Source organism: Oncorhynchus keta, chromosome 22 (genome assembly GCF_023373465.1).
Source record: "Oncorhynchus keta strain PuntledgeMale-10-30-2019 chromosome 22, Oket_V2, whole genome shotgun sequence".
NCBI classification, from domain to species: domain Eukaryota; kingdom Metazoa; phylum Chordata; class Actinopteri; order Salmoniformes; family Salmonidae; genus Oncorhynchus; species Oncorhynchus keta.
The window spans coordinates 49,711,887-49,733,170 of record NC_068442.1 but is presented as its reverse complement, the minus strand read 5'-3'; the positions used below and the strand labels follow the sequence as shown (position 1 = coordinate 49,733,170).

Here is a 21,284-nt window from a genome sequence, read left to right as displayed (position 1 = left end):
GTTCTCCCTCTCTCTCTGGATCTGTTTGTTCTCCCTCTCTCTCTGGATCTGTTTGTTCTCCCTCTCTCTCTGGATCTGTTTGTTGTCTCTCTCTCTGGATCTGTTTGTTCTCCCTCTCTCTCTGGATCTGTTTGTTCTCCCTCTCTCTCTGGATCTGTTTGTTCTCCCTCTCTCTCTGGATCTGTTTGTTCTGCCTCTCTCTCTGGATCTGTTTCTTCTCCCTCTCTCTCTGGATCTGTTTGTTCTCCCTCCCTCTGGATCTGTTTGTTCTGCCTCTCTCTCTGGATCTGTTTGTTGTCCCTCTCTCTCTGGATCTGTTTGTTGTCCCTCTCTCTCTGGATCTGTTTGTTCTCCCTCTCTCTCTGGATCTGTTTGTTCTGCCTCTCTCTCTGGATCTGTTTGTTCTCCCTCTCTCTGGATCTGTTTGTTCTCCCTCTCTCTCTGGATCTGTTTGTTCTCCCTCTCTCTCTGGATCAGTTTGTTCTCCCTCTCTCTCTGGATCTGTTTGTTCTCCCTCTCTCTCTGGATCTGTTTGTTCTCCCTCTCTCTCTGGATCTGTTTGTTCTCCCTCTCTCTCTGGATCTGTTTGTTCTCCCTCTCTCTCTGGATCTGTTTGTTCTCCCTCTCTCTCTGGATCTGTTTGTTCTCCCTCTCTCTCTGGATCTGTTTGTTCTCCCTCTCTCTCTGGATCTGTTTGTTCTCCCTCTCTCTCTGGATCTGTTTGTTCTCCCTCTCTCTGGATCTGTTTGTTCTCCCTCTCTCTGGATCTGTTTGTTCTCCCTCTCTCTCTGGATCAGTTTGTTCTCCCTCTCTCTCTGGATCTGTTTGTTCTCCCTCTCTCTCTGGATCTGTTTGTTCTCCCTCTCTCTCTGGATCTGTTTGTTCTCCCTCTCTCTCTGGATCTGTTTGTTCTCCCTCTCTCTCTGGATCTGTTTGTTCTCCCTCTCTCTCTGGATCTGTTTGTTCTCCCTCTCTCTCTCTGGATCTGTTTGTTCTCCCTCTCTCTCTCTGGATCTGTATAATTATTGTGATCAACACTATGTCACCTTTTCTACACATGACCTTATCATTGTTTTACAATGGCCTACTGAATGAAAGCAATTGAGTATGAAAAGATATGTGCATGATGTTTCGTCATGTGTCTCATTTATAGCCTGGCACAGATTGCAAAACTACATTAAATACAACGTTAACTAGATGTCATCGCCACATAACTTATGTCGCGTTTAAAAGACACCGTTACCATTAACTAGCTCGTAACGTCTGTTACACTGTAACTTACAGGCAGCCTCACTTAAACACGTATTGGTTAACAAAGCTTTGATTATGACCAAAGTCTATAATCGTGAATAGTCTCTCTCTCTCTGTTCTAACATACCACAAATTCACATCGTAGCCTATCTGCATGAATCCGTCCTGTCAGAGTCTTTTCCTGTCAGTTTCTTGTTAGCTAGCAGTCTCAAGCCACAGCAGTAACGTTAACCAACATGTTAGATACAAGTAGACCCAACTGTCACCAACGTGTCCAGGAGCCTAACCCCAGGTCCTAGTGCCTGCCCGGTAAGCAGTTTAAGATGCGATGGAACGGTTGATGAAAAAAAAAGAAATCACAGAGAAAATATATTGACTGATATATTGATTTATTTGGGAGGGGGCTAACGACGTCCCCGGGTCCCAGAAATAACATGTAGTGTCGTTTTATTAGATAAAATCCTTCTTTATATCCCAAAAAGTCTGTTTGGTTGGCGCCATTGATTTTAGTAATCTACTTGTTCAACTTGCAAAGAAGGAAACCTGAAAATCTACCCCTAAACTTTGTTTCAACAAGTCAAAATATGTTTCTATTTACTCCTCAGATACCCTTAAATGTAATCAAACTATAGTATTTCTTACGGAAAGAAGTAATAGGAAAGGTACGTCTTGTCTTCTTGGTCGTGCGCAAACACGGATTACCAAGACTGTGTCCCTGTAATAACACTGTTATTTCTTACTCGTTTTTCAAGTTACAAGCCTGAACCCTTGAACATAGACTACTGACACCAAGTAGAAGCCGTAGGAATTGCATCTTGGGAGCTTGAATTGAGTATGCCTTTATACTGGCCATTGGAAGAGCATGGTCTCTCAAAAAAACTAAATTTCCGGGTGGTTTTTCATTGGATTTTCTCCTACCATATCTATTATGTTATACTTGCCTACATTATTGTAACATTTAGACGAACTTCCAAGTGTTTTCTTTCCAATGCTACCAATTATATGCATATCCTGGCTTCAGGGCCTGAGTAACAAGCAGTTTACTTTGGGCACGTCATTCAGACAGGAAGTGGAGAACAAAGGAGCCTTTTGAAGTTAATCCTAGTCCGGACTAAAAAGCATGTTCAATATGCTTCTTAGACAAGTGCTAGGCTTAATACGTGTCTGGGGAACGGAAAATACAGCTCATTCTAATTTCATCAGTCTTTTTACCCTGTTATTGCTTAGATCCCTTGGCTTGGCCAAGGGTCAAAGGAAGTCAAAGGTTGTTCTGAGAACATTTAGGATGAAATTCTCCCACTGAACTGTATTATGGACACGGTTTAGAAGTAAACGGGAAGTTAACTGCCATTTAGCAAAGGTTTAATTGGTGTATTTTGACCTTTTTGTTACCAGATCAATTGTCTTCCTCAGATTGTACCTCATATTAGCATTATAATCTTGTTTTTGTTGTTGATTTTGAAAATGAATGTTTTTTTTGTATAAAAGACATTGTATTTTTATACATTTGTAGAAATTTGTTTTGAATATCTCCAAAAATAAAAACTAAATTTGTTGATTTGCTCTTTAATTTTAATTTATGTATTAACAAATTATGGTGGAAAATAAGTATTTGATCACCTACAAACAAGCAAGATTTCTTACTCTCACAGACCTGTAACTTCTTCTTTAAGAGGCTCCTCTGTCCTCCACTCGTTACCTGTATTAATGGCACCTGTTTGAACTTGTTATCAGTATAAAAGACACCTGTCCACAACCTCAAACAGTCACACTCCAAACTCCACTATGGCCAAGACCAAAGAGCTGTCAAAGGACACCAGAAACAAAATTGTAGACCTGCACCAGGCTGGGAAGACTGAATCTGCAATAGGTAAGCAGCTTGGTTTGAAGAAATCAACTGTGGGAGCAATTATTAGGAAATGGAAGACATACAAAACCACTGATAATCTCCCTCGATCTGGGGCTCCACGCAAGATCTCACCCCGTGGGGTCAAAATGATCACAAGAACGGTGAGCTAAAATCCCAGAACCACACAGGGGGACCTAGTGAATGACCTGCAGAGAGCTGGGACCAAAATAACAAAGCCTACCATCAGTAACACACTACGCCGCCAGTTGGTGGCTGACTAAATACTTTTTTTGCCCCACTAACTGGAAACGGGAGATTTTTTAAGGAATGTCTACAAAGGCGTATAGAGGCCCATTATCAGCAACCATCACTCCTGTGTTCCAATGGCGCGTTGTGTTAGCTAATCCAAGTGTATCATTTTAAAAGGCAAATTGATCATTATAAAACCTGTTTGCAATTATGTTAGCACAGCTGAAAACTGTTGTTTAAAGAAGCAATAAAACTGGCCTTCTTTAGACTAGTTGAGTATCTGGAGCATCAGCATTGGTGGGTTCGATTACAGGCTCAAAATGGACAGAAACAAATGAATTTCTTCTGAAACTCATCAGTCTATTCTTGTTCTGAGAAATGAAGGCTATTTCATGCGAGAAATTGCCAAGAAACTGAAGATCTCGTACAATGCTGTGTACTACTCCCTTCACAGAACAGCGCAAACTGGCTCTAACCAGAATAGAAAGAGGAGTGGGAGGCCCCAGGGCATAACTGAGCAAGAGGACAAGTACATTAGAGTGTCTAGTTTGAGAAACAGATGCCTCACAAGTCCTCAACTGGCAGCTTCATTAAATAGTACCCACAAAACACCAGTCTCAACGTCAACAGTGAAAAGGCGACTCCAGGATGCTGGCCTTCTCGGCAGAGTTCCTCTGTCCAATGTCTGTGTTCTTTCTCCCATCTTAATCTTTTATTTTTATTGGCCAGTCTGATATATGGCTTTTTCTTTGCAACTCTGCATGTGTGTGTGTGTGTCCTCTCACATGTCGAGGATTACACATTTGCCCTTTGAACACACCACATTCAGGTCATAAATCGGACCACTGACAGTGCTTCAACCTTCCTAACTTTGTTCAGATGTCCTAATGTCATTACTAAGCACACATCATGGCTAGTCAACATACCCTCATTGGATTAATCCTATTTCTATCAGTGGATTGGACTTCATCTGTCATTCCAGGTAAACAACTGTTTTATTTGCTAGGTATATGTTTACCAATTAAGCAATTCATTTATGGTATTCTTACATTATCTGCAATGAATTGGTTATCGACGACTATTCATACATGTTGAACAATAATGAATTAAAAATATTTTTAACAAGAGAAACATAACAAATATCAACTCATCAGGATGATGGACAGACTTTTCTTTTTAAAATTATTTTAGGAGTAACAACTCATGTGTGACACAAAGTGTGACAAAATACGATAGGGACTAATGTAAATAAATGTAATGCAATATGACATGTATCACACATCACATGTGCAGTTGAAGTCAGAAGTTTGCCTACACTTTAGCCAAATACATTTAAACTCAGTTTCACAATTCTTGACATTTAATCCAAGTAAAATATACTTGTTTAAGGTCAGTTAGAATCACTTTATTTTAAGGAGGTGAAATGTCAGAATAGTAGAGATAATGATTCATTTCAGTTTTTATTTCTTTCATCACATTCCCAGTGGGTCAGAAGTTTACATACACTCAATTAGTATTTGGTAGCATTGCCTTTAAAATTGTTTAACTTGGGTCAAACGTTTTGGGTAGCCTTCCACAAGTTCCCCACAATAAGTTGGGTGAATGTTGGCCCATTCCTCCTGACAGAGATGGCGTAACTGAGTCAGGTTTGTAGGCCTCCTTGCTCGCACACACACACACGCTTCTTCAGTTCCTCCCACACATTTTCTATAGGATTGAGGTCAGGGTTTTGTAATGGCCACTCCAATACCTTCACTTTGTTGTCCCTAAGCCATTTTGTCACAACTTTGGAAGTATGCTTGGGGTCATTGTCCATTTGAAGACCCATTTTCTACCAAGCTTTAACTTCCTGACCTATGCCATGAGATGTTGCTTCAATATACCCACAATTTTCCTTCCTCATGATGCCATCTATTTTGTGAAGTGCACCAGAACCTCCTGCAGTAAAGCACTCCCACAACACGATGCTACCACGTCTGTGCTTCACGGTTTAGATGGTGTTCTTCGACTTGCAAGCCAAATGTCCTCCAAACATAACGATGGTCATCATGACCAAACAGTTCTATTTTTGTTTCATCAGACCAGAGGACATTTCTCCAAAAAGTACAATATTTGTCACCATGTGCAGGTGCAAACCGTAGTGTGGCTTTTTTATGGCGGTTTTGGAGCAGTGGCTTCTTCCTTGCTGAGTGGCCTTTCAGGTTATGTCAATATTGTCACGTTCTTTCAAAATCGAACCCAGAAGCAGACCAGGACAAGGAGAGTAGGAAGAAGGCGAGTATTTATTTACAAGTGAATGTGAATGGGTAGATATATCCAGGTGGCGTAGCGGGCAGCGGTGGTGAGTTGATGGGAGTAAATAGGTGGATCCAATGGGGTAGCGGAATCCTCCGACGACCAGGTGGGAATGGGGTAAATGATCCGGGTGAGTAACTGAAGACAGAACAAACGGAGGTAAGTTTAAGGCAAGCAATACGTAAAAAACAACAAAACAAATTCTATCAAATCAAATTTATTTATATAGCCCTTCGTACATCAGCTGATATCTCAAAGTGCTGTACAGAAACCCAGCCTAAAACCCCAAACAGCAAACAATGCAGGTGTAAAAGCACGGTGGCTAGGAAAAACTCCCTAGAAAGGCCAAAACCTAGGAAGAAACCTAGAGAGGAACCGGGCTATGTGGGGTGGCCAGTCCTCTTCTGGCTGTGCCGGGTAGAGATTATAACAGAACATGACCAAGATGTTCAAATGTTCATAAATGACCAGCATTTTCAAATAATAATAAGGCAGAACAGTTGAAACTGGAGCAGCAGCACAGTCAGGTGGACTGGGGACAGCAAGGAGCCATCATGTCAGGTAGTCCTGGGGCACGGTCCTAGGGCTCAGGTCCTCCGAGAGAGAGAAAGAAAGAGAGAATTAGAGAGAGCATATGTGGGGTGGCCAGTCCTCTTCTGGCTGTGCCGGGTGGAGATTATAACAGAACGTGGCCAAGATGTTCAAATGTTCATAAATGACCAGCATGGTTGAATAATAGTAAGGCAGAACAGTTGAAACTGGAGCAGCAGCATGGCCAGGTGGACTGGGGACAGCAAGGAGTCATCATGTCAGGTAGTCCTGGGACATGGTCCTAGGGCCCAGGCCAGTTGAAACTGGAGCAGCAGCATGGCCAGGTGGACTGGGGACAGCAAGGAGTCATCATGTCAGGTAGTCCTGGGGCATGGTCCTAGGGCTCAGGTCCTCCGAGAGAGAGAAAGAAAGAGAGAAAGAGAGAATTAGAGAACGCACACTTAGATTCACACAGGACACCGAATAGGACAGGAGAAGTACTCCAGATATAACAAACTGACCCTAGCCCCCCGACACATAAACTACTGCAGCATAAATACTGGAGGCTGAGACAGGAGGGGTCAGGAGACACTGTGGCCCCATCCGAGGACACCCCCGGACAGGGCCAAACAGGAAGGATATAACCCCACCCACTTTGCCAAAGCACAGCCCCCACACCACTAGAGGGATATCTTCAACCACCAACTTACCATCCTGAGACAAGGCCGAGTATAGCCAACAAAGATCTCCGCCACGGTACAACCAGTGGGGGGGGGGCGCCAACCCAGACAGGCCGACCACAGCAGTGGATCAACCCACCCAGGTGACGCACCCCCCCCCCAGGGACGGCACGAGAGAGCCCCAGCAAGCCGGTGACTCAGCCCCAGTAACAGGGTTAGAGGCAGAGAATCCCAGTGGAAAGAGGGGAACCGGCCAGGCAGAGACAGCAAGGGCGGTTCGTTGCTCCAGAGCCTTTCCGTTCACCCTCCCACTCCTGGGCCAGACTACACTCAATCATATGACCCACTGAAGAGATGAGTCTTCAGTAAAGACTTAAAGGTTGAGACCGAGTTTGCGTCTCTGACATGGGTAGGCAGACCGTTCCATAAAAATGGAGCTCTATAGGAGAAAGCCCTGCCTCCAGCTGTTTGCTTTGAAATTCTAGGGACAATTAGGAGGCCTGCGTCTTGTGACCGTAGCGTACGTGTAGGTATGTACGGCAGGACCAAATCAGAGAGGTAGGTAGGAGCAAGCCCATGTAATGCTTTGTAGGTTAGCAGTAAAACCTTGAAATCAGCCCTTGCTTTGACAGGAAGCCAGTGTAGAGAGGCTAGCACTGGAGTAATATGATCAAATTTTTTGGTTCTAGTCAGGATTCTAGCAGCCGTATTTAGCACTAACTGAAGTTTATTTAGTGCTTTATCCGGGTAGCCGGAAAATAGAGCATTGCAGTAGTCTAACCTAGAAGTGACAAAAGCATGGATTAATTTTTCTGCATCATTTTTGGACAGAAAGTTTCTGATTTTTGCAATGTTACGTAGATGGAAAAAAGCTGTCCTCGAAATGGTCTTGATATGTTCTTCAAAAGAGAGATCAGGGTCCAGAGTAACGCCGAGGTCCTTCACAGTTTTATTTGAGACGACTGTACAACCATTAAGTAAGGGCTCTTCGGTACTGCACGGTACCGTCCTTCCAAGCTAGTCGGAAGACTTCCAGTTTGGTGTGGCGCCATTTCCGTTCCAATTTTCTGGAAGCTTGCTTCAGAGCTCGGGTATTTTCTGTGTACCAGGGAGCTAGTTTCTTATGAGACATTTTTTTAGTTTTTAGGGGTGCAACTGCATCTAGGGTATTGCGCAAGGTTAAATTGAGATCCTCAGTTAGGTGGTTAATGGATTTTTGTCCTCTGGCGTCCTTGGGTAGGCAGAGGGAGTCTGGAAGGGCATCAAGGAATCTTTGTGTTGTCTGTGAATTTATAGCACGACTTTTGATGTTCCTTGGTTGGGGTCTGAGCAGATTATTTGTTGCAATTGCAAACGTAATAAAATGGTGGTCCGATAGTCCAGGATTATGAGGAAAAACATTAAGATCCACAACATTTATTCCATGGGACAAAACTAGGTCCAGCGTATGACTGTGACAGTGAGTGAGTCCAGAGACATGTTGGACAAAACCCACTGAGTCGATGATGGCTCCAAAAGCCTTTTGGAGTGGGTCTGTGGACTTTTCCATGGGAATATTAAAGTCACCAAAGATTAGAATATTATCTGCAATGACTACAAGGTCTGATAGGAATTCAGGGAACTCAGTGAGAAACGCTGTATATGGCCCAGGAGGCCTGTAAACAGTAGCAATAAAAAGTGATTGAGTAGGCTATCCAACTTGAGGCTGATACTATGGCACAACATACTGTTCATGGCTAACGATCCGGCAGGGAATGGATGTCAGGTCAGAGCTTTTGAAGGGGAGAGGTGATGATCAGGACAGGTGTGCAGATTACTGATGGGATACAGGTGCGGGTGAACATTGATCTCCCAACAAGCTAATTCGCCCGGCAACCAGACTGGGTGCGTTCCAGGACACCGGAAACACACTCCAGGACAGAAACACAGGCAAACACAGACTTAGGAAGCGGGATTTGTGACAAATATAGGACTCATTTCAATGTGGAGATAGATACTTTTGTACCTGTTTCCTCCAGCATCTTCACAAGGTCCTTTGCTGTTGTCCTGGGTTGATTTGCACTTTTCACACCAAAGTATGTTCATCTCTAGGAGACAGAACGAGTCTCCTTCCTGAGCGGTTTGACAGCTGCGTGGTCCCATGGTGTTAATACTTGCGTACTATTGTTTGTACAGATGAACGTGGTACCTTCAGGCGTTTGGAAATTGCTCCCAAGGATGAACCAGACTTGTGGAGGTCTACAATTTTTTCTGAGGACTTGGTGGATTTCTTTTGATTTTCCCATGATGCAAAGAGGCACTGAGTTTGAAGATAGGCCTTGAAATAGATCCACAGGTACACCTCCAATTGACTCAAATTATGTCAATTTGCCTATCAGAAGCTTCTAAAGCCATGACATCATTTTATGGAATTTTCCAAGCTGTTTAAAGGCACAGTCATCTAAGTGCATGTTAACGTCTGACCCACTGGAATTGTGATACAGTGAATTATAAGTGAAATAATCTGTCTGTAAACAATTGTTGGAAAAATGACTTGTGTCTGCACAAAGTAGATGTCCTAACTGACTTGCCGAAACTAAAGTTTGTAAAACTAGTTTTACTGACTCCAACCTAAGTTTATGTAAACTTCCAACTTCAACTGTAACTATTTAAGAGAGATATGGCATCTCGCAGGTTTGCTGAAGTACAGTGCATATAGTATGACGGTACTTCTTTGAAGAGCGCAAAACATTTCTACTCTTTCTGTATTAACTGTATGTTAAAGTTGTGTCTGAAGTAGCAATTATATGGAGAGATGCTTTAATGCAAAGCAGCATAAAGGCTAGTGAGAGGTAGCCTACCGGTAAGGGAGGCGAGACGGAAACCGGTGGGTTGCTGGTTTCAAATCCTAGATGCCATTGCCTGCTGTTGTGACCGTGAGCAAGGCACTTAACCCCCCACAACAATAGCCTGCCGCACCTCTCCAAAAACCTGTTTATCTATCTACAGTACCTGTCAAACGTTTGGACATACCTACTCACCCACTCAGGGGTTTTCTTTATTTGTACTATTTTCTACATTGTAGAATAATAGTGAAGACATCAACACTATGAAATAACACATATGGAATCATATAGTAACCAAAAAGGTGTTAAACAAATACAAATACATTTTATATTTGAGATGCTTAAAAAAGCCACCCTTTGTCTAAATGACAGCTTTGCACACTCTTGGCATTCTCAAAACCATCTTCACCTGCAATGCTTTTCAAACAGTCTTGAAGGAGTTCCCACATATGCTTTTCCTTCACTCTGCGGTCTGACTCATCCCAAACCATCTCAATTAGGTTGAAGTCGGGTGATTGTAGAGGCCAGATCATCTGATGCAGCACTCCATCACTCTCCTTCTTGATAGAATAGCCCTTATACAGTTGGGATTTGGGTCATTGTCCTGTTGAAAAACAAATGATATTCCCACTAAGCGCAAACCAGATGGGATGGTGTATCACTGTAGAATGCTGTGGTGGCCATGCTGGTTAAGTGTTCCTTGAATTCTAAATAAATCGCAGACAAATGTCAGCACCAAAGCACGCCTACACCATCACACCTCCTCCACCATGCTTCACGGTGGGAACCACACATGCAAAGATCTACTCTGCCTCTCACAAAGACACGGCAGTTGGAATCAAAAATCTAAAAATTGGATTCATCAGACAAAAAGGACAGATTTCCACCTGTCTAATGTCCATTGCTCGTGTTTCTTGGCCCAAGCAAGTCTCTTCTTCTTATTGGTGTCCTTTAGTAGTGGTTTCTTTGCAGCAATTTGACCATGAAAGCCTGATTCACGCAGTCCCTCTGAACAGTTAATGTTGAGATGTGTCTGTTACTCTGTAAAGCATTTATTTGGGCTGCAATTTCTGAGGCTGGTAACTCTAATGAACTTATCCTCTGCAAAAGAGGTAACTCTGGATCTTCCTTTCCTGTTGCAGTCCTCATGAGAGCCAGTTTCATCATAGCACTTGATGGTTTTTGCTACTGCACTTGAAGAAACTTTCAAAGTTCTTGAAATTGACTGACCTTCATGTCTTAATGTAATTATGGACTGTCGTTTCTCTTTTCTTATTTGAGCTGTCATTGCCATAGTATGGACTTGGTCATTTAAAACAAATAGGTCTATCTAGGTATACCACCCCCACCTTGTCACAACACAACTGATTGGCTCAAACGCATTAAACTAAGACATTTACGAAGACACACCTGTTAATTGAAATGCATCCTTGTGAAGCTGGTTGAGAGAATGCCAAGAATGTGCAAAGCTGTCATCAAAGCAAACGTTGGTAATTCTTGGAAGAATCTCAAATGTGAAATATATTTAGATTTTTATTTTTATTTTTGGTTACTACATGATTACAGATTTGCTATTTCATAGTTTTGATGTCTTCACTATTATTCTACAATGTAGAAAATAGAAGAGAAAAAAAATAGAAAAACCCTGGAATGATTTGGTGTGTCCAATCTTTTGACTGGTGCTGTAGGTGTCTTTTGGAGGGTTTGGGTTAAAGTAAACATTTTGGTTGGACCTTGTAGGCAAATTGATCAATAAAGTGATCTTAAACACCAATTCATATCTGACCTAAGCAGGAATCACAACCATTGTAAACCTCCAACCCTGATATTTCCAGAACCAAAGTCTCTGAGCTATTGGAACTACGTGGACAATGTCATGAATAAAAAACAAACGTAACAAAATGTTGATGCTCTTCCTTAGAGAACGAGAAGCATCCCAGCTACTGGAACAACAAGGCGAAGCAGGCCCTCCACAAAGCTCTGGATATGAAGCCAAACGTCCGTCGGGCTAAGAACACTATTCTGTTCCTGGGAGATGGTGAGTGAGATGGGGCTAAGTGTTGGCATGATTTCCACTATGGACAGGATGAATGGAGGGGGGACATGTCCCCCCCACACTTAAAAATGTGTCTATTTATGTTATTTAAAGGGTAACATTTGAATTCATGGAAGCTAGAGCCTAATAAAAAAAATAGCTTTGAATGGCAAAACATTTTCAGACAGACCCGTTATGTTGTCCCACCCCATATGCAATCAAAGCGACCCTTGGGGACAGGGATAGGTTATTGAATGGGCAAAATGCTTGGAGGGGAATATGCTTCGCTGAATGATGTATGCTGTATGCATGTGTCAAACACAGGTTCTACCGATACCAGGCCACCACAGACAGTTTTAAAAGGCAATTTGCTTGTAAGTCTTGGGAAGTTTACAAACATTCAAAAACACAAGACACAAGACAAGTCAGTCCCAAGATGAAGTTCTAGCTGCTGGTGAGGTGAACAGTATAGCCGCCACTACCAGTAGGTTGTTCATCCAGCAAGGGTCAGGGGGGGAGAACAGATCAGGGGTCAGGGGGGGAGAACAGAGCAGGGGTCAAGGGGGAGAACAGAACAGTGGTCAGGGGGGAAGAACAGATCAGGGGTCAGGGGGGGAGAACAGAGCAGGGGTCAGGGTGGGAGAACAGATCAGGGGTCAGGGGGGGAGAACAGAGCAGGGGTCAGGGGGGAAGAACAGCAGGGGTCGGGGGTGAGAACAGAGCAGGGGTCGGGGGGGAGAACAGATCAGGGGTCAGGGGGAGAACAGAGCAGGGGTCAGGGGCGGAGAACAGAGCAGGGGTCGGGGGGAAGAACAGCAGTGGTCAGGGGTAAAGAACGTAGCGGGGGCTGGGAGGGTCAAACAGAGAAGGGGTCGGGGGGGAGAACAGAGCAGGGGTCAGGAGGAAGAACAGCAGGGGTCAGTTGAAAAGAACAGATCAATGGTCAGGGGGGAAAGACCAGAGTAGGGGTCGGGGGGAAGAACAGAGTAGGGGTCAGGGGGAAAGAACAGAGCAGGGGGAAAGAAAGTAGGGGTCAGGGGGAAAGAACAGAGTAGGGGTCGGGGGTGGAACAGAATAGGGGCAAGGGGGAACAGTAGGGGGGAAAGAACAGAATAGGGGTCAGGGGAAAGAACAGAGTAGGGGTCAGGGGGAAAGAACAGAGTAGGGGTCAGGGGGAAAGAACAGAATAGGGGTCAGGGGAAAGAACAGAGTAGGGGTCAGGGGGAAAGAACAGAATAGGGGTCAGGGGGAAAGAACAGAGTAGGGGTCAGGGGGAAAGAACAGAGTAGGGGTCAGGGGGAAAGAACAGAGCAAGGGGTCAGGGGGAAAGAACAGAGTAGGGGTCAGGGGGAAAGAACAGAATAGGGGTCAGGGGGAAAGAACAGAATAGGGGTCAGGGGGAAAGAACAGAGTAGGGGTCAGGGGGAAAGAACAGAGTAGGGGTCAGGGGGAAAGAACAGAGTACTGTTCAGGGGGTGGGGTAGGGGTCAGGGGGAACAGAGTAGGGGTCAGGGGGAAAGAACAGAGTACTGTTCAGGGGGGTGGAACAGAGTAGGGGTCAGGGGGAAAGTACAGAGTACTGTTCAGGGGGGTGGAACAGAGTAGGGGTCAGGGGGAAAGTACAGAGTAGGGGTCAGGGGGAAAGTACAGAGTACTGTTCAGGGGGGTGGAACAGAGTAGGGGTCAGGGGGAAAGTACAGAGTAGGGGTCAGGGGGAAAGAACAGAGCAAGGGGTCAGGGGGAAAGAACAGAGTAGGGGTCAGGGGGAAAGAACAGAGTACTGTTCAGGGGGGTGGAACAGAGTAGGGGTCAGGGGGAAAGAACAGAGTAGGGGTCAGGGGGAAAGAACAGAGTACTGTTCAGGGGGGTGGAACAGAGTAGGGGTCAGGGGGAAAGTACAGAGTACTGTTCAGGGGGGTGGAACAGAGTAGGGGTCAGGGGGAAAGTACAGAGTACTGTTCAGGGGGGTGGAACAGAGTAGGGGTCAGGGGGAAAGTACAGAGTAGGGGTCAGGGGGAAAGTACAGAGTACTGTTCAGGGGGTGGAACAGAGTAGGGGTCAGGGGGAAAGTACAGAGTAGGGGTCAGGGGGAAAGTACAGAGTACTGTTCAGGGGGGTGGAACAGAGTAGGGGTCAGGGGAAAGTACAGAGTAGGGGTCAGGGGGAAAGTACAGAGTACTGTTCAGGGGGTGGAACAGAGTAGGGGTCAGGGGAAAGTACAGAGTAGGGGTGAGGGGGAAAGTACAGAGTACTGTTCAGGGGGGTGGAACAGAGTAGGGGTCAGGGGAAAGTACAGAGTACTGTTCAGGGGGGTGGAACAGAGTAGGGGTCAGGGGGAAAGAACAGAGTAAGGGGTCAGGGGAGAAGAACAGAGCAAGGGGTCAGGGGGGAAGAACAGAGTAAGGGGTCAGAGAGGAAGAACAGAGCAAGGGGTCAGGGGGAAAGAACAGAGCAAGGGGTCTGGCTGGAGAAACACGGAGTCAGTCCAGGAAATGTACCATCCCTAATCTGGTTCATAGGAGGCGTTGCGCATTGTAGCACTCAATGTTCGGCAGCAGCATGGCTCGGTTGCAGTTGTTGGACTCTGTCCTCTAGGCAGCAGCATGGCTCGGTTGCAGTTAGTGCACTCTGTCCTCTAGGCAGCAGCATAGTTCGGTTGCAGTTGTTGGACTCTGTCCTCCAGGCAGCAGCATGGCTTGGTTGCAGTTGTTGGACTCTGTGCTCTAGGCAGCAGCATGGCTCGGTTGCAGTTGTTGGACTCTGTCCTCTAGGCAGCAGCATGGCTCGGTTGCAGTTGTTGGACTCTGTCCTCTAGGCAACAGCATGGCTCGGTTGCAGTTGTTGGACTCTGTCCTCTAGGCAGCAGCATGGCTCGGTTGCAGTTGTTGGACTCTGTCCTCTAGGCAGCAGCAAGGTTTGGTTGCAGTTGTTGGACTCTGTCCTCCAGGCAGCAGCATGGCTCGGTTGCAGTTGTTGGACTCTGTCCTCTAGGCAACAGCATGGCTCGGTTGCAGTTGTTGGACTCTGTCCTCTAGGCAGCAGCATGGCTCGGTTGCAGTTGTTGGACTCTGTCCTCTAGGCAGCAGCATGGCTCGGTTGCAGTTGTTGGACTCTGTCCTCCAGGCAGCAGCATAGTTCGGTTGCAGTTGTTGGACTCTGTCCTCTAGGCAGCAGCATGGTTCGGTTGCAGTTGTTGGACTCTGTCCTCTAGGCAGCAGCATAGTTCGGTTGCAGTTGTTGGACTCTGTCCTCCAGGCAGCAGCATGGCTCGGTTGCAGTTGTTGGACTCTGTCCTCCAGGCAGCAGCATGGCTCGGTTGCAGTTGTTGGACTCTGTCCTCTAGGCAGCAGCATGGCTCGGTTGCAGTTGTTGGACTCTGTCCTCCAGGCAGCAGCATGGTTCGGTTGCAGTTGTTGGACTCTGTCCTCTAGGCAACAGCATGGCTCGGTTGCAGTTGTTGGACTCTGTCCTCTAGGCAGCAGCATGGTTCGGTTGCAGTTGTTGGGATCTGTCTTCCAGGCAGCAGCATGGTTCGGTTGCAGTTGTTGGACTCTGTCCTCCAGGCAGCAGCATGGTTCAGTTGCAGTTGTTGGACTCTGTCCTCTAGGCAACAGCATGGCTCGGTTACAGTTGTTGGACTCTGTCCTCTAGGCAGCAGCATGGTTCGGTTGCAGTTGTTGGACTCTGTCCTCCAGGCAGCAGCATGGTTCGGTTGCAGTTGTTGGACTCTGTCCTCCAGGCAGCAGCATGGTTCGGTTGCAGTTGTTGGACTCTGTCCTCCAGGCAGCAGCATGGCTCCGTTGCAGTTGTTGGACTCTGTCCTCCAGGCAGCAGCATGGCTCGGTTGCAGTTGTTGGACTCTGTCCTCCAGGCAGCAGCATGGCTCGGTTGCAGTTGTTGGACTCTGTCCTCCAGGCAGCAGCATGGCTCCGTTGCAGTTGTTGGACTCTGTCCTCCAGGCAGCAGCATGGCTCGGTTGCAGTTGTTGGACTCTGTCCTCAAGGCAGCAGCATGGTTCGGTTGCAGTTGTTGGACTCTGTCCTCCAGGCAGCAGCATGGTTCGGTTGCAGTTGTTGGACTCTGTCCTCCAGGCAGCAGCATGGTTCGGTTGCAGTTGTTGGACTCTGTCCTCCAGGCAGCAGCATGGTTCGGTTGCAGTTGTTGGACTCTGTCCTCCAGGCAGCAGCATGGCTCGGTTGCAGTTGTTGGACTCTGTCCTCCAGGCAGCAGCATGGCTCCGTTGCAGTTGTTGGACTCTGTCCTCCAGGCAGCAGCATGGCTCCGTTGCAGTTGTTGGACTCTGTCCTCCAGGCAGCAGCATGGCTCGGTTGCAGTTGTTGGACTCTGTCCTCCAGGCAGCAGCATGGCTCCGTTGCAGTTGTTGGACTCTGTCCTCCAGGCAGCAGCATGGCTCCGTTGCAGTTGTTGGACTCTGTCCTCCAGGCAGCAGCATGGCTCCGTTGCAGTTGTTGGACTCTGTCCTCCAGGCAGCAGCATGGTTCGGTTGCAGTTGTTGGACTCTGTCCTCCAGGCAGCAGCATGGCTCGGTTGCAGATATTTAGTGATATTACCTATGATAGCGGAACTACGAGGCTTTTTTATAGACATTTTTAGTCATTTAGCAGATGCTCTTATCCTCAGAGACTTACAGGGAAATTAGGGTTAAGTGCTGTATGCTTGGCCGTTAATCACCAGGCCTACCTGCCACCAACTATGAATATAATACAGGGGTGTCAAACTCATTACATGCAATTTTTTGGTTTTTCTTTTAATAAAGACAACCATGTGAGGGAGACCGTAATACATCCATCCAGGGTGGAGCGAAAACCTGTAGACACTTGACACATGATATAATAAGGCACAAGGGGGTGTGGTATATGGCCAATATACCATGGCCAAGGGCTGTTCTTAGAGCAGTAAAAATACATGGTTTTGTCATGCCCATGGTATACAGTCTGATATACCACAGCTGTCAGCCAATCAGCATTCAGGGCTGGAACCACCCAGTTTATAATGCATTATGAAGCACTCATTAAAACATATATTACAAGCAGGATGAGGATGGAAAGGATGCTATTCTCTCTGTGTACAAACAATAGACTTAAACGATTCAAGTGTAAAACATAGTCAGAGTTAATAATTATTATAAATAAATTATAAATAAATCATAAATAAACAATTTAGCAAAATATATCAGCTTTCATCTCGTTAAAAACTGACTAACGCAGTTGGTTGGATTGAGAGTTCAGCTATTTCATGATGGTGATCTTATCAGTAATATTGTTGGATAACTTTACATCACCTGCTCATGAATGGCATGTTCATGACATATAGGGCAGATGAGCAACAGGTATGATCAAGAAGGCCAGCGGCCTTATATTTATTTTCTATTTCACCTTTATTTAACCAGGTAGGGCAGTTGAGAACAAGTTCTCAACTATTAATTCTAGTCAGTCTATCAAATCAAATCAAATGTATTTATATAGCCCTTCGTACATCAGCTGATATCTCAAAGTGCTGTACAGAAACCCAGCCTAAAACCCCAAACAGCAAGCAATGCAGGTGTAGAAGCACGGTGGCTAGGATAAACTCCCTCCACATTCAATGTTAGAGCTGATATTCTGTAGTCACCCATCAATGTTAGAGCTGATATTCTGTAGTCACCCGTCAATGTTAGAGGTGATATTCTGTAGTCACACATCAATGTTAGAGCTGATATTCTGTAGTCACCCATCAATGTTAGAGCTGATATTCTGTAGTCACACATCAATGTTAGAGCTGATATTCTGTAGTCACACATCAATGTTAGAGCTGATATTCTGTAGTCACACATCAATGTTAGAGCTGATATTCTGTAGTCACCCATCAATGTTAGAGCTGATATTCTGTAGTCACCCATCAATGTTAGAGCTGATATTCTGTAGTCACACATCAATGTTAGAGCTGATATTCTGTAGTCACACATCAATGTTAGAGCTGATATTCTGTAGTCACCCATCAATGTTAGAGCTGATATTCTGTAGTCACACATCAATGTTAGAGCTGATATTCTGTAGTCACACATCAATGTTAGAGCTGATATTCTGTAGTCACCCATCAATGTTAGAGCTGATATTCTGTAGTCACACATCAATGTTAGAGCTGATATTCTGTAGTCACACATCAATGTTAGAGCTGATATTCTGTAGTCACACATCAATGTTAGAGCTGATATTCTGTAGTCACCCATCAATGTTAGAGCTGATATTCTGTAGTCACACATCAATGTTAGAGCTGATATTCTGTAGTCACCCATCAATGTTAGAGCTGATATTCTGTAGTCACACATCAATGTTAGAGCTGATATTCTGTAGTCACACATCAATGTTAGAGCTGATATTCTGTAGTCACCCATCAATGTTAGAGCTGATATTCTGTAGTCACACATCAATGTTAGAGCTGATATTCTGTAGTCACACATCAATGTTAGAGCTGATATTCTGTAGTCACACATCAATGTTAGAGCTGATATTCTGTAGTCACACATCAATGTTAGAGCTGATATTCTGTAGTCACCCATCAATGTTAGAGCTGATATTCTGTAGTCACACATCAATGTTAGAGCTGATATTCTGTAGTCACCCATCAATGTTAGAGCTGATATTCTGTAGTCACACATCAATGTTAGAGCTGATATTCTGTAGTCACACATCAATGTTAGAGCTGATATTCTGTAGTCACCCATCAATGTTAGAGCTGATATTCTGTAGTCACCCATCAATGTTAGAGCTGATATTCTGTAGTCACACATCAATGTTAGAGCTGATATTCTGTAGTCACACATCAATGTTAGAGCTGATATTCTGTAGTCACACATCAATGTTAGAGCTGATATTCTGTAGTCACACATCAATGTTAGAGCTGATAATCTGTAGCTCATTGAACCATGCAATCATTATCAGGTCTTGCGGCAAGGCAGTGGTAAGTGGACTGAAAGTTGTAAATTGTATGAGTCATACACGACCAGTCTAAAGTTTTAGAACACCTACTCATTCCAGGGTTTTAGAACACCTACTCATTCCAGGGTTTTAGAACACCTACTCATTCCAGGGTTTTAGAACACCTACTCATTCCAGGGTTTTAGAACACCTACTCATTCAAGGGTTTTAGAACACCTACTCATTCCAGGGTTTTAGAACACCTACTCATTCCAGGGTTTTAGAACACCTACTCATTCCAGGGTTTTAGAACACCTACTCATTCCAGGGTTTTAGAACACCTACTCATTCCAGGGTTTTAGAACACCTACTCATTCAAGGGTTTTAGAACACCTACTCATTCAAGGGTTTTAGAACACCTACTCATTCCAGGGTTTTAGAACACCTACTCATTCCAGGGTTTTAGAACATCTACTCATTCCAGGGTTTTAGAACACCTACTCATTCCAGGGTTTTAGAACACCTACTCATTCCAGGGTTTTAGAACACCTACTCATTCCAGGGTTTTAGAACACCTACTCATTCCAGGGTTTTAGAACACCTACTCATTCCAGGGTTTTAGAACACCTACTCATTCCAGGGTTTTAGAACACCTACTCATTCCAGGGTTTTAGAACACCTACTCATTCCAGGGTTTTTCTTTATTTTTACCTTTTTCTACATTGTAGAAAAATAGTGAAGACATCAATACTATGAAATAACACATATGGAATCTTATAGTAACCAAAAAGGTGTTAAACAAATAAAAATATATTTTATATTTGAGATGCTTCAAAGTAGCCACCCTTTGTCTTGATGACAGCTCTGCACACTCTTGGCATTCTCTCAACTAGCTTCACCTGCAATGCTTTTCAAACAGTCTTGAAGGAGTTCCCACATATGCTGAGCACTTGTTGGCTGCTTGTCCTTCACTCTGCGGTCTGACTCATCCGAAACCATCTCAATTTAGTTGAAGTCGGGGGATTGTGGAGGCCAGGTCTCCTGTGATAGCCTGGGCTGCACCATTGAGGTGCTGATTTCTCCATTCTAAAATGATACATTTCTTCTCCTACTTCTTTAAGTGTATTGGCAGTTCATAAATAATGTGATAAGATGCGTAGTAGGTATAAAGCCAATGTTGGTGATTTACTGTCACCTGGAGTTATGGAATGTTTGCTCAGGAGTATAATTAATTCCTTGGCTGACCTGCTGACCAAGTACCAGTACCCCTTGTTTCTAGCCTTGTTATTGTTATGTTATAGTGTTACTTTTTATTTAAAAAATGTACATTGTAAGTATTTTCTTAACTCTATTTCTTGAACTGCATTGTTGGTTAAGGGCTTGTAAGTAAACATTTCACAGTAACGTATTCAGTACATTTGATTTCTCTTCCACACAGCACAGGACATTTTTTATTGAACCTTTATTTAAAAAGTGAAGTCAGTTAAAGATCAAATTATTATTTACAATGACGGCCTACCGGGGAACAGTGCCTTGTTCAGGGGCAGAACTACAGATTTTTTTCCTTGTCAGCTCAGGGGAATCAATCAGCAACCTTTTGGTTACTGGCCAAAAGCTCTAACCACTAGACTACCTGCCGCCCCAGGAAAAGCTGTAACCACTAGACTACCAGCCGCCCCAGGAAAAGCTGTAACCACTAGACTACCTGCCGCCCCAGGAAAAGCTCTAACCACTAGACTACCTGCCGCCCCAGGAAAAGCTCTAACCACTAGACTACCTGCCGCCCCAGGAAAAACTCTAACCACTAGACTACCTGCCGCCCCAGTGTAACGGTAAATGAGTGATGAGGTGTGGAGTCAGGCGCAGAGAGCAAAAGATGTGGGGAAATTAAAAAAAAAAATGCTTTAATGTCCCGGAAACATAACATGAACAAAAGTGGAAACACAAATGAACAGAAATATAAACGGACAGCGTGAAACCCAAATGCCAACAAAATACACTCAACCAACAAAACAGACGAACAAGCCCGCACGAAACAGAAGCGGGCTGAACAGACTATATATAACCCTACCCTAACAACCAAACAAGAAACAGGTGATACCAATAGACAGAACTAAAGGAACACAGAACAACGGATCGGCGATAGCTAGTAGACCGGCGACGACGACCGCCGAGCGCCACCCGTACAAGAAGGGGAGTCACCTTCGGTAATATTCGTGACACCCAGGAGAAGCTGTAAAAATGTTATCTGTCAATTCAGGTAAAGTTGTCAAAAGGTTGTGTGTCTTTCAGGAGAAGCTGTAAAAACATTATCTGTCAATTCAGGTGAAGTTGTCAAAAGGTTGTGTGCTCCGCCAATGTCCATGCAGGTATGGGCATCTCCACAGTGACTGCAGCGAGGATCCTCAAAGGCCAGATGAATGGAGGGAACGGAGAGGAGTTTAGTCTGGCAATGGACACCTTCCCACACTTAGCCCTGTCTAAGGTCTGTCCAATCTCCTCTCATGAAGACAATATTTTTTGAACCTCGTCATTTTTTTCATTTTGATGTCAGACATTTCAAATATGTATCATGCTCACTACTTTGAACAGGCCTATTGCTGTAAAGATGTGAAGTTAACCCACCTGATGGCCTTTATGACTTCAGGATAC

At 44.7% G+C, this 21,284-nt stretch overlaps 2 protein-coding genes across 23 annotated transcripts in view; one reads left to right on the top strand and one right to left on the bottom strand.

The window, feature by feature from the left end:
• The first annotated feature begins 4,170 nt into the window (after positions 1-4,170).
• alpi.2 (alkaline phosphatase, intestinal, tandem duplicate 2) overlaps positions 4,171-21,284 on the top strand; it is a 38,661-nt gene continuing 21,547 nt past the window's right edge. For all 11 annotated transcript variants that reach the window (XM_052475502.1, XM_052475500.1, XM_052475501.1 and 8 more), the window contains exons 1-3: positions 4,171-4,331; positions 11,602-11,718; positions 21,002-21,117. In XM_052475502.1, the coding sequence (XP_052331462.1) occupies positions 4,259-4,331; positions 11,602-11,718; positions 21,002-21,117 (306 nt within the window). In that variant the 5' untranslated portion in view covers positions 4,171-4,258. The remainder of the gene's footprint in view (positions 4,332-11,601; positions 11,719-21,001; positions 21,118-21,284) is intronic.
• LOC127910703 (uncharacterized) lies at positions 17,004-19,325 on the bottom strand. 12 transcript variants are annotated; one of them, XM_052475514.1, is made up of 3 exons: positions 19,208-19,247; positions 19,000-19,025; positions 17,004-18,921 (listed from the first exon to the last, which is right to left on the bottom strand). In XM_052475514.1, exon 3 carries the CDS (start codon positions 18,632-18,634, stop codon positions 17,225-17,227), a length of 1,410 nt encoding a protein of 469 aa, XP_052331474.1. In that variant the 5' UTR covers positions 18,635-18,921; positions 19,000-19,025; positions 19,208-19,247; the 3' UTR covers positions 17,004-17,224. The 12 variants fall into 12 exon arrangements, with proteins under 12 accessions (XP_052331474.1, XP_052331471.1, XP_052331472.1 ...); XM_052475511.1 differs by having other exon boundaries at positions 19,182-19,221; XM_052475512.1 differs by lacking the exon at positions 19,208-19,247 and adding an exon at positions 19,156-19,195.

Excerpts from the sequence above, each read along its gene's own strand:
- LOC127910703 (XM_052475507.1), bottom strand. The coding sequence starts at position 18,634 with ATGAGCTACAGATTATCAGCTCTAACATTGATGTGTGACTACAGAATA.